The following is a 13,213-nucleotide window of genomic DNA, read 5'->3' as shown; positions in this document are numbered from 1 at the left end:
TTCAACAACCTCTGCTTTTCATAGGCATTAAATACCTAAGTGCTTTCAGAGTTAATTCTCTGCAATCCTTGACATTTGTGCCTTTTTGACAGCTGCAACCTTGGCAACGGTGTGGTGGACGTTGTTTATTAATTTATTCTTTTGTTTCATTAGTGGGCAAATATGAGGCTTGAATGGGATGAGGAAATGTTTCAGTCTATTGTTTCTACTTTATAAGCAACAATTAGTATTGATTTATTGTTTTCTTGCGGGAGTTTATTTTTGATCCACAGTGCTTTTGTGAGTGACATGGGCTATGAGAGTTAGATAAGAATAGTTTATATTTTATTTTTTAATTCTTTGTAGTTATTCAATCATGTCAAGTGCTGAATATAAAAAGTGTCGACAGTATCTGGATGAATATGTAGTTTATGGTTTTATTGAAAGCCCATTCGACTCAAACAGCCTATGTGATGTATGTTTAATAGTTCTTTTTCAAATGAAACCACCAAGATTTTTAAATCACTTAAAAAGGAAACATCCTGATAAAGTTGGTAAACATATCGAATATTTTAAAATTTTAAAACAATTTTGAGCAATGTAACACTGTTACTTCCTTATCTTACATCTGCTGTTCCCCAGGTGTAAGACCTTGCATTTTGCTGAATTAAAGCATATATATAGCTGCCACTTTTCTGACCATCCCAGAAGTCTATCTAGGTCACTCTGAAGAAGCTCTGCTTGGCGGCGATCATTAACTACTCTACTGATCTTTACATCATCTGCAAGTTTAGACATCACACCCTATATCCCTTCATAGATGTCATTTAAGATAATCAAAAACAACAGTTGGAGATGCAGAGATGAACTGACATTCAGGTGCCGTCCTTCATAAGATACAATACAAAAAAATCAAAAACAACAGTGGTCCCAATACTGATCCTTGGGGAACCTCACTTCTTACATTAACCCAATCTGAGGAATAATCATTTATCACAATCCCCAGCCAGGGGTCCTCAAGCCATCGTGCTATCCATCTAAGGATTTTCCTTATGATTCCAGTCTGCTCCAACTTATAAAATAACCGCTCATGTGGGACTGAGTCAAATGCTTTGCTGATATCTAAATAAACAATGTCAAAATTATTCTTTAAATCCAGCTTACGAGTGACTTGTCAAAATGACTAACCAGATTTGTTAAACATTATTTTCCCTTTACAAAACCATGCTGTGTATCCTACAGAATTCCATTTCCATCTAAATGATCCTGAATTCCACCGAATTTCCTGTTACACTCCTAGAACTGCCTTTATGTTCCAATTTAGACCAATTTAATGGAATCTCTCCAGAGTCCAGTGATGCTCTCATAACTAGCCTTAATGGTTCAATGCATTCACTTGCCACCTCCTTTATGATTATAGGGTATATACCATCAACCACAGGAGCCTTACTCGCCTGTCGGTGTGAAAGTTTCTCATTAAATCAACATGTGAAATTTCAACATCATTAATTATATTTTTTTCGACTTCACTTCCATAATACCTCATTGACACAAAGGGTTTTTCTTCTGTAAATATGGATGCAAAGTAATTGTCGAGTTCATCTGCGACATCAGTTGGGGTATCTAATACTATCCCACACAATTACATATGCGCCCGATCTGATTTGTCCTTCTCTTCTTTGCATTTATATATGTGAAAATTCCTTAACTGCACCCTTTTGCTCTCTTTATTCCTTATCCCCACTCTTTGCTCTCTCCCAGACTCAGTAAAGTACTATAGTGAAAATTATACTTTGCAGAATAAAACGTCTTTCTCCTTCAGAAAATGATGAACATAATTCAACCATGGAAGACTAACATGGAACAGAACGTCAGTGTTCTGCAAATTGTTTCCAAAATAAGAAATTGCCTGACTACAATGAGATTTTAAAAGATGAACTTGAGTGGGAAATTAATGAAATACTTTTAACTATTTTTGCTAAAAAAGTTCAAAGCCTAAAAAATGTGGACTGAGATCGTCTACGATTATCTCAGTACAATAGTACCAGAATAGAATCCAAAAGGGCATTTTCTACCGCTAATCAAATATGTACCAAAATTAGATCCATTTTAAATGATCATACTATTGATTGCTTATGTTTCTTAAGAGCTCACTTTATTCAAACAGGTAGTGTGGATGCTTAAACATAACTAAACTTTGTAGTAACAATATGTATTTTTTTGTTTTTAGAATAACTGTATTTTTAATGATTTTTTTCAGAATATTTATTATTGCAATAAATGTTTATTTAAAACTTGAATTCAAGTAATTACAGTACTTGTTTTTCCCTTACTTTATTGCACCTAACTGTCATCAAAATTTATTGAGAAAACTTTTGTTTTTGGAATACTGGTATTAATACCGGTTTCATAAATTAAAAATACCGAAATACTGGTATTGCAAGCCCAAACTGTATGCCCGCATTGCTAATATTGTCAGTTGGTCTCCTGAACAGATTTCAAAAACTGTCTGAGACCATTTAGTCACCAAAATCAAAAGCCGTTCCCTTTGACCACGACAGTAGTTATATCTTGAAATTGCACTGCTTAATGGTTCCTTTATCTGGATATTCTAAATGCATGAGAAATCACTGCCGATTATCAGATCAAGAGTACTGCTTTCTCTTGCTGCCTTGTTAATATGCAGATCTAGAAGAAAATCATCCAATAAATTCAGAAAAAGTCTTGGTGCTGTATGAGTGACCAATCCACAAATTCAGGCCTACTTTCCAAATTAATCTTTCTGGTCTTTCCATAAGCTGCTGGTATAAATTTATTTTTTTTGTTCACAATAAGGATTTATTTACAATTTAAGGATTATCTTCTCAACCTCAAGTTTCACAAATCTTGCAGTTGAGACAGTCAACAGCACAGACAGCCTCTTAATCCGAACAAATGGAAAAAGAAAAAGCTGTCCTTTTTTTATTCACTGGGATCTTATCAATTGTAATGAGATAGAGAACAGCAGATGAAATTCTATGAGGGCTGTTCAATAAAGAAAGATCATATTTTTTTTTTTTTGCAACATACCTTTATTAATCATCCATATTTTGATGGTCCTTTTCAAAGTAGTCCCCATTTGATGAAATGCACTTACTCCAACATTTCTGCCATTGATAAAAACACTGTGGAAGCCATTTTTTGACATGAGTTTGAGAATTGCCTCCGATGTCTTTCCAACTTCTGACGACTGAAATGTTTTCCTCGCAGCTCTTCCTTTAACTTTAGAAATATTAAAAAATAATTGCAGGGTGCAAGGTCAGGGCTGTAGGGCAGATGAGGAGCACATTTGGCATCAAAACTGTCTAATTACTCAATGACAGTTTGAGAAATGTGACCTTGCATTATCATGATGCAGCATCCACCCACCTGTGTGCAGTTGTGGTTGTTTGCAACAAATATGATTCCGCAAAGTGTGCAGTGCAGTTCTGTAGTAAGGTCCCATAACAGTTGTATGACACGGCACAACATGCTGGTAAACCATTGAGTGTATGCCACAAAAACAGATTACCATACGTTTTCCTGCAGAAACCACAACTTTTGCTTTTTTTTTTTGGTGTTGATGATGTAGACTTCCATACAGACCTTTGTTGCTTACTCTCTGGATCAAAATGGTGATGCCACATCTCATCCACCATTATCACCTTGTACTAAACCTCACCATCTTCAGTAACCATCTGTTGCAGCTCCAGACAAATCTCCATGCAAACTTGACATTGCTCAGGTGTGAGTAGTGTTGAAACCAAGCATGCACAAACACTTGTCACATGCAAATGGTCATGGAGAATTCCATGCATGCTTCCTACTGATATTCTCAACATCTTTGCCAGTTGCCTTACTGTTATACAACAATCTTCTCTCGTGATTACACAAGCAGCATGGTTTCTGTGGTGACAGCAGTGGTTGAAGCTCCAGGACTGCCAACTTTTGCAATTGAATCACATCCTTCAAACATTCTAAACTGCCTATGAGCTGTGCTGTATGGAAGTGTAGATTAACCATAAGCCTCTTTTAGCATTTCTTTCAATTTGGCAAACGTTTTCTTGAGACAGAAACAAAATTTGGGAGTAACATACTGTTCGTCCATTGTTATAGGCAAAACTGAACAGACATATGAGGGTGGTTCAATAAAGAATCGCCCTGACCTAGATGCAGAGATGCTAGCCTGTTGATTCTTGACACAGGTTTTAGTCCTTCTCTACATAGCCACCTTGCAGATTTATACATTTTTCCCATTGATGGATGAGGCTACAGATACCGTTTTTGTAGAAGTGGTGAGGTTGGTCTTTGAACCATGACTCTATTGCAGAAATGAGTGTCTCGTCGTCAGGGAAGTGGGTCCCCAAAATAAATGATTTGAGGGAAGGAAACAAGAAGTCCGATGGTGCAAGATTGGATGAGTAGGCTGGATGGGGCAGTATTTCATATCCACAAGTTTAAGTGGATATGAAATTTCAGAATTTAAGACTAAATTAAATTCTGCAGCTCAGCTAGAAATAGCAAGCAGTATGGTTGTTCATGAAAAATTATGATCATTCTTTATAGAACAACCCTCATACTATTTTGCAGATTGTGTTAATTTACATTCAGTTGTTGTTATCTTCAGTGTTTAATTCCACAACACTCTTTTACACTTACTGTTTTCAAAGTAACTGGGAAAGGAATGAAAATCTCTCAGCAGTTCCACTGAATATGTCATTAGTCTGTTCATTTCCTACATATTGAATGTTCACAGATGTTAGCTCATAGAGACAGTTCCTGCAGGCAAATAGTAAATTTTCATTGGTGCTTTCTCAAATTCTTTGAAAATTGTAAAAATAACACTGAAGTGCAAAAACAAACAATAAATAAGTGCATTATGTCTACCCACAGAAAACTGCAAGTTTGGAAAATGCTGAGTACATTGTTGAGTTTGCAAAAGGTTGTCAATATATTGTCTGTAAACTGTGTATATTCTGTGATCAGTTTGTCTACTTTGCAGAATGAAATTTTTTATGATCCACACAATCATCACCTGAGTGATGCTATCCACTGCACTACATGCAAGAATTGTTATGCAAGAGTCCAATTCCCTCAGAGACTTCAATTAAATATACAAATAAATATAAGTAATATTAATGCTGATATAATTATTTTGAATTTTGCTACAGCTATTCAATAATATACTTTTCAACAAAGTATATTTACATTCGGTAACATACTTTTTTTTTATTTGGCATTAAGATGAAGAGAAAGTGTCGGCCTGGCTCACAAAAGAAAACGAAAGAAGAAATGCAAAAATTCTGTTATATAAATAGTATAGTGATCTTAACACTTGATTAGAGGTTTGTGTTCAAATCCCATTAGAAATTGGAAGAAATTTTTGAAGGTATAGTGAGCCAATCTCATATGAAGAGAGCAAGATTTTCCTCTACGAGTTATTTCAGCTTTTCTTCAGCCTGCATAATATTCAAATCTACCTGGTAACAAACACTCATACATGCATATTACATCACAAAACTGTAAAAACTTGACAACTTCAAAACTAGCACACTGTGGTCTTAGTAGCTCATTCAACAAAAATTCCAATCAGGAATTCTGTGGTACAACCTGGGTCTTTTTCATGGTAATGCATAACAAAAACTCTATGCAAATTTCTAGGTCCATCAGCAGTTACTGTCTTATTGTATTATAATTATTTGAAATAGAATGGGCATATACCTTCTATTAACATGAAATGTAATTTATGTATCACAGTTCTGAATAAACAGTTATGGTATCTATACAAGATACACAACTACTCTGATGTTAGCATTAAAACTTTTGCAAAAACCATACTGCCAAGAGTATTAAGAATTATGCTTGTAAAAACCATGATAATAACTATTTTATTCTACCACCGAATCAATCAATCAATCAATGGTGTTTCAAACTTCAGCCTTAAAATGACATGTTAAAATTTCAAATTCATTATTTATACTCATTATAAGTGCATTCCATTATTTACACATTGAGACAGCTTTGCATTAGGAATGGCTACCTAGTACATTACCAAGTTGTACCACTTTAGTGCAGAGCACAGCATGGATATGATGTGGCATAGCCTCTATGAGGCTAGAGGTGGTCTGCCCATAATGCTGATCATAATGCATTCCACAGTTGCTGAGTATTTAATGGTACTAGACCCAGGCACTCGTGTCCAACACGTATCCAAGATATATGGGACTGGATGAGTTTAGCAGCTGTGGGAGAGTGGAAAACTCACCACAATGCTCACTGAACAAGTCCAACACTGTTGCAGTTCTGTGACACAGAGCACTCTCTTTTTGAAAGGTGCCTTGGTAGGGAAGGCAGTCACCATAAGTAGGTGCATGCAGTTGGAAATTATGGATTTGTATGAGTCTCCAGTGAGATGTTCATTGATATCAGCAGGCTCCAAGGTCTTCTACCGAAACATGCTCAAATTATTAAACTGCCCTACTGGCCTGTATATTCCTCTTTGTGCATTGGAGTTCAAGGTTCTTCCATATGCTACACCCACACTTGTTCATCTGCAGGGTGCAGCTGGAAATGTTATTTATCAGATCAGGCAACATGTTTCTAATCATCTACTATTTGTGGCTTCACTCCTGTGGCCACTGTAGGTGCATTTACTTATGATGGTCTATCAGCAAGAATACCAGGCTGAACCATCAGCTACGACAGCCCAACTATGCTAGTGTACAATATACAGTCAGAATTAAAATAGGTTGTGGTTGTGCCACCTCCATGTTATACTGCATCGTCAGCTGCTCCATTATGGTACATCTGTTCCACTAAACAACCCACTGGATCCTCTTCTTGCCCCTTCATTCATCAATATGTGGCTGGCTGCACGTGGCCTCTGGCTGGTGGTTCTTCCGTTCTGAAGACACACAACACATAGCTACACAGGAAAAGACCCTGATAATCTGGACCCAACAATCATGCCCCTAAACAGTTGACGAAACTCAACTAAGTCAATGACCCATTCTCAACTCAACTAAGTCAATGGAACACCAGGCTGCTGAATTCTGTAGTGCCAGACTCTGCCCTTATATGTATACAAATCACTACGTGGTGGCAATAGTGGCAGACACCATACATGAAATCACAGTTGGAGGTGTTCCTAATGCAAAGCTATCTCAGTACATACATATATATATAACATATAAAGGCTATCACAAACACTTTATTTTAGTGAACTATTGTTGTTTGGTCCATAATCCAGACTAACTAATTGCTAATTATCTAACTATTCAACTAAAGAACCAAATAATATCACTTACCTTGCACACCTTGCAATAAAATATCTATAGCAGCCTTGTAATAATTAAATGCTAGCATAAATCTTCCTGCAACTTCACAGTTCTGAGCTTGACATATTAAATTAGCTGCTTCAACAAGGTAATTCTGTTTCTTTTGGTTCCACAGCACTTTATCATTAGTTACTAAGAAAGATACAGAAATATTTGATGTTTCAACCTTTGATGACTCTTTTATATCTAGAGAAGCATGCATTGTTTCTGACTGTTCACTACCGAACAGTGGATCAAACTGCCTTAAATCATCTAAGCTGCATAAATCTACTGAAGGAAGAACTTTAGTGGTGGTGCTGATTTCATTCATGTTTCTGTTTTTAACAAGTGACTTTTTATCACAGAGAATGTTAGTTATGAAAGGTATTTTATGGAAGGTTCCATTTTCATCCACATTAGGATATCCTTCCGTACGATCTAAAAATGACAAATTAGGAATATTTTCAGATAAATTTTCCTCATAAGTATGTAGGTTAACACAATGGTTCATGTCTTGTACACAATCAGTTAAGTTTCCATAAATCTGTGCTTCTGCAGTTGAGATTGGATACTTGGTAGACTTAATTCCACACAGTGGATCAAATACTGACATGTCAACAATGGATGATGTTTTGAATAACCTATTATCAGTAAAAGCTGTCCTTTCTTCATCCCCACTATCATCATCATCAGTAGCATGAAGACTAAGGCTCAGGTCACAAGCTGTCTGTCTATGTTTCCACACATTATCCAGAATTTGATCAGATTCTGTGAGGTTCCTGTTTATGAAAAATATAAGGTGAATTCTCAGAATCAACACACTTTTTTTGTAAATCTCAGTGATATATAAAATGAATTAATAAAATACAAGGTAACATAATAGAAAACATTTTAATGACTCAGAATCCTGACAACAAGAAAAACATCCCTCATTCAAAAAAAAAATACAGATAAATCATAATAATTATATTAAGTAAGATAAAAAATTATGAATAACAAATTATAATTGAAAACTTAAAAAGGAAAGGAGTGGAGAAACAATGAATCATTCAATTTTGATAGTGAGCAGTGTCCTCAACACACAATCTTAATACGTTATTCTAATATAGGTATTATTGAAATGTGGGTTTTTTTTTTTTTTGTTTTTTTTTTAAATATAAGCACTTAGTATAAGTAGTAGGTATTCAATTTAAGTTAGGTATTCAGTATATTCTGAGAGCCAACATACCATTTTTGAACCATGTTCCTAGAATTCAAGGTTTGTCACAAGTAAAACTATGATGTGGTTACATTTTCAGCAAATGAATGAAGGCTAAGGCCACACAGAAAAGAATAAGTGACAGAAGAGAACTATTATGCACTCCAGCATCAGATGAATGAGGATATGCATAATCACTTATATAGTGATATCTTGAACATAAAACAACTATCCAATTCCAAAAGGCAGAAGAAATGACATAAGATAGGATAAAGGATAGGATGAAGGACAGGATACAGCAATTTACACAGAAAATTTATTATTGTTATTATTATTGCAAGGAAGCCAGAGGTTTTTGCTGCACAGACACAAAAAAAATAAATAATAAATAAAAAAAGAATTGCCCCCTGAGAGAGAGAAAACAAGAGTCAGAAGTAGAAGGGAATCACCAAGAAAGAGAGCAATGATGATATCCAACTCATGGATGTGCTAAGCCCATACTCACCGGATGTGAGCCCCTGGGGTTAAATGCCAAACCTGATCAAATGCTTTTGAAATGCCAACTGCAATTATAAATACTTCACAAGGGGTAATAATATTGGAAGATCCAATATGGATATGAAAGCAATAGAATCAATATTTACAATTATTAATGTAATCCATTTCAATAATATCCATCCTCTCTTTGCAATTTGACTTTCTCAAGTTCAACTTTCCTAGCCTAGCAGTGAGGTAATTTTCCTTGGTGATTTTAATGTTCACAACTCCAGCTGGCTTCCGTTTTCTAGTCACACAGACCCAGCTAGTTGCAATGCTGAGATTTTTGCAATTACTAATGACTTCACACAGATTGTTCATTTACCTACCAGAATATTGGACAATCCCAACCATACAGCCAAACCCTTGATCTTTTTCTCACAAACAACCCTTCTAAGTACTCAGTTGAAGTGAGTGGTCCTTTAGGCACCTCAGATCACAACTTGGTGATTGTCTCTTCTCCAATGGAGCCTTTATCTCAAGGCTATTCCCAACCTTGTATTGTTTGGCATTACAAGAATGCAAAAATGGGATGACTTGTGAGATTTCTTTTCTTCTTTTCCTTGCTCAGATTACTGTTTCAAAACTTCTAATATCAATGTTTGCTCAGATCGTGTCAGTGAAATTATTCTTGTAGGAATGGAATCCTTTATTCCACACTCCACTTTAAACTCTCATCCTTTATCAACACCTTGGTTTTCCAATAAATGTTCTAAGGCTGTTCAAGAGAAGAATGTTGCATATTGTAACTGGCTTGTTTCCAATTCTTCAGTTTCATTTTCTACCTACACCAAAACTCATAACAATTGTAAAGCAGTTATTAATCAATCCAAAATCGATTTTGAACAGGCTAAAAGTAGAAAACTTGCTTCTTTCCCTAATGGTAGCCGAGCATTCTGGTCTCTTGCCAAAGCCATTGGCCGCAACTTTTGCCCATCTCTGCTCCCACCTCTGTCAAAACCAGATGGTTCTGTTGTCACTTCAGCCAAGGATAAAGTTGACCTGCCAGCATCCCATTTTTATTTCAACTCATGTATTAATGACCTTGGTAAAACACTTCCCACCATTCCCAACACGATCATTCAATACTTCCTGTGGTCTACCATCAAAAGGATGTCAGAAGGATTTTGATGAATCTTGATGCTAAGAAAGCTCCTGGCCCTGATAGTATTTCTCTACTTGTTCTCAAAACCTGTGCTCCTGAGTTTACTCCTGTTCTTTGCCACCTTTTTTCACTTTCTTATTCCAAAGGTGTTTTTCCTTCTGCTTGGAAATTTGCTCATATCCAACTAGTTCCTAAAAAGGATGACAAATCCCTCCCATCCAATTATCATCCCATTGCAATTACTTCTACTCTTTCTAAAATAATGGAGAAATCAATTAACCGCCAACTCTTAAACTACCTAGAAACCTTCTGTCTAATCAATGATCGCCATATGGATTCCATCAGTGTCAATCCACTGGTGATATTCTGGCTTATGTTACCCATTTATGCACTAATTCAATGGAAAAGTTCGGTAAAACACAAGCAGTTGATCTTGACATCTCAAAGGCTTTCGATCATGTTTAGCATAAAGGCCTTCTATACAAGCTTCCATCTTATGGTTTGCCAACTTTTTTTTTTTTTTTTGCAATTGGTTATCCAGTTTTCTCTGTGATCGCTCACTGAAGGTGGCTCTCTGTCTTCTAACTTCTACACTAATGCTGGTGTCTCCCAAGGTTCAGTTCTTTGCCCCACTCTTTTCCTCTTGTATATTAATGACCTTCTTCCATTAACTGGAAATCCTATCCATAGTTTTGCTGATGATAGCACATTGCATTCTACTTTCCTGTTTGAGTAACCTTGCCCTGCTTGATCAGCTTCAACTTCTCGAATATCCACTACCAATTCCTTAAGTGTCGATCTCCAGTGGGGCAAAGACAACTTACTTGATTTCAATTCTTCTAAAACTCAGTCCTGTCTTATATCTCATAAAAAGGATTCTTCTGCTCCTATGCTCATCTTTGGTGACATCCTGATTTCTAGACAAGATGATATATCTCTTTTGGGGATTACCCTGACTTCTAATCTCATTTGGCACAAGCAAATTACAAATATTGCTTCCTCTGCATCTAAAAACTTGGTTTTCTCTTTTGCTCTCAGCATTACTTTTCTTCCAAACAGCTGTTCACTCTGTACAAATTGCAAATCTGACCTACCATGGAATATTGTTCCCACATCTGGGGCAGTGTCCCCAAAACCTCTCCCAGGTTTCTAGATTCCATTCAGAAGAAGGCAGTTAGGTTAATTTATGAGTCATCTCTAATAGAGTCTCTCCACTCTCTGTCTCCTAGACGTACTGTTTCTGCTGCATGCCTTTTCTACAGATACTTCCATGGGTACTGTTCTTCTGAATCGGCTTCTATATTTCTTTCCCTCTCTCTCTCTCCCTCCCTCCCTCCCTCTCTCTCTCTCTCTCTCTCTTTCAAAACAGTCCTAACATGTGCCACCACCAGCCAACATCCATTTCATCTTCTAATGTCAACAAATACAGGAATACCTCGCATAATGCGGTTTCAAACAGTGCAGGTTTCGCTATAGCGCAGTTTACAAATTAAAAAAAAATTAACTGATTTACGCACCAATACATTTGATATGTATGTATTATAATGCCAGCACATAGGCCAATGCCTTATGGATTCAAAGCCACGCTGACTGTTATCACAACTCCCATTATATATGGACTCTGCTAGCTTTGATAGATTACTAAACACTCTAGATTCCGAGCGGTGAGGTCATTGATTGTACGTAAGCTCTACAAATATTTTTCGCTGTGTATTTTTATTAAAGATTATTTTTTAAAAACGTTACACCTTTATACACAAATATGAATGGAAAAAGAAATTTAATGGCACCGAGTGTTCTTCTAAATCCAAACATCAAACGATGTATGAAAGTAAGACAGGCATTGCAAAATGATATTCGATGTTATAAAGAGATGTATGCAGATAAAAAGAAGAAAAAACTGTGCAAACTAAGCTGATCAGTTATTTTTCAAAATAAAAATACAGTATATACTTCACTTATAATCTTTTGGTATGTACTTACTGCAATAAAAATCATTTGTACTGTATTTACTAGTATTTTTCATTTTTATCATTTTAGTTTCTTTTTTTTGAAGAATTTCGTGTGCATGAATTTATAGTAAACAAACGCCGATATATTTTTGCAACTCGACCCTTTTATAATCAAACTGTCGGAACACATTATATTGAAATATATACTAATGATACCTCGATCAGCGGGGTTTTGCATAGCACGGTATTTTTTTGGCACGAATTAATCGCACTATGCGAGCTATTCCTGTATCTTCTTTTGTCTTCTCAACCTCTAACCCATACACGATACTAAGTAGTATAGGTTCAATACCTCTTGTGTTTGGGGTTTTCATAAAAAAAAAAATAATAAGCTCACATTAGACCATAAACAGGCAATGCTGGTGTAAGTACTGTGAAGACTCATCTGCTGTGTGTAAGAAAGATTGAGTCAGAAGAGCCCGATTAACAGGCTTATTACTTATATAGGACTGGCATATAAAGAGGCATTGCTTATAATAGGTTTTATGTATGTCAAACTGGAAGAAAAGATAAGGGATTCTTACTGGTGATACCTTAGATGACCATTTGATGGAGCTGGTCTGCACACTCATTCCCCACTATTACAGAACGTTCCTGCAATAGTGGGGGAATATGTGAGCCAACAAAACATTAATACTTCTTATTTTCCTTGAGTTGGAGCTACTGACATCTTATTTGTTTCAGGATAAGATCAGTGAAGCCATCTATTCTCTAATGCAGTAATTGTGCTCAAAAGAGAATATGATAGATCAGGCGTAATACAGTTAATATTAGCATCATGTAATAGTGTATTAGCACTACTGCTAATACAGTTAGTAATAGAAATTATACAAGAAAGCTTATACAGCATCAGCCAAAAAAAAAAAAAAAAAACCCTCCCATTTCACCAATTTATTCAGGTTATTCACTTCCACAACATCAGACACAAGTTTGTTTCAGCAATCAACCATTCACTGGCTGAAGGCAAACTAGCACACATCTATCCTGCAATCATCCTTCCTCAATTCGAATTTATGCTTCCTCATGTGTAGTCTGAGAAAGAAGTAAA

At 36.0% G+C, this 13,213-nt stretch overlaps 1 protein-coding gene across 1 annotated transcript in view; it reads right to left on the bottom strand.

Annotated features, from left to right (window-relative positions):
• Positions 1–13,213, bottom strand: part of LOC150084689 (inactive ribosomal protein S6 kinase delta-1-like) — a 290,509-nt gene that overhangs the window by 240,183 nt on the left and 37,113 nt on the right. Inside the window, exon 4 of the mRNA XM_090376322.1 lies at positions 7,305–8,092. Within this exon, the coding sequence (XP_090232448.1) occupies positions 7,305–8,092 (788 nt within the window). The remainder of the gene's footprint in view (positions 1–7,304; positions 8,093–13,213) is intronic.

Source organism: Mastigoproctus giganteus, chromosome 6 (genome assembly GCF_048544385.1).
Source record: "Mastigoproctus giganteus isolate SK-2022 chromosome 6, ASM4854438v1, whole genome shotgun sequence".
In the NCBI taxonomy this organism is placed as follows: Eukaryota; Metazoa; Arthropoda; class Arachnida; order Uropygi; family Thelyphonidae; genus Mastigoproctus; species Mastigoproctus giganteus.
The sequence above is the reverse complement of the archived record's forward strand: the minus strand, read 5'-3'. Positions and strand labels throughout refer to the sequence as shown.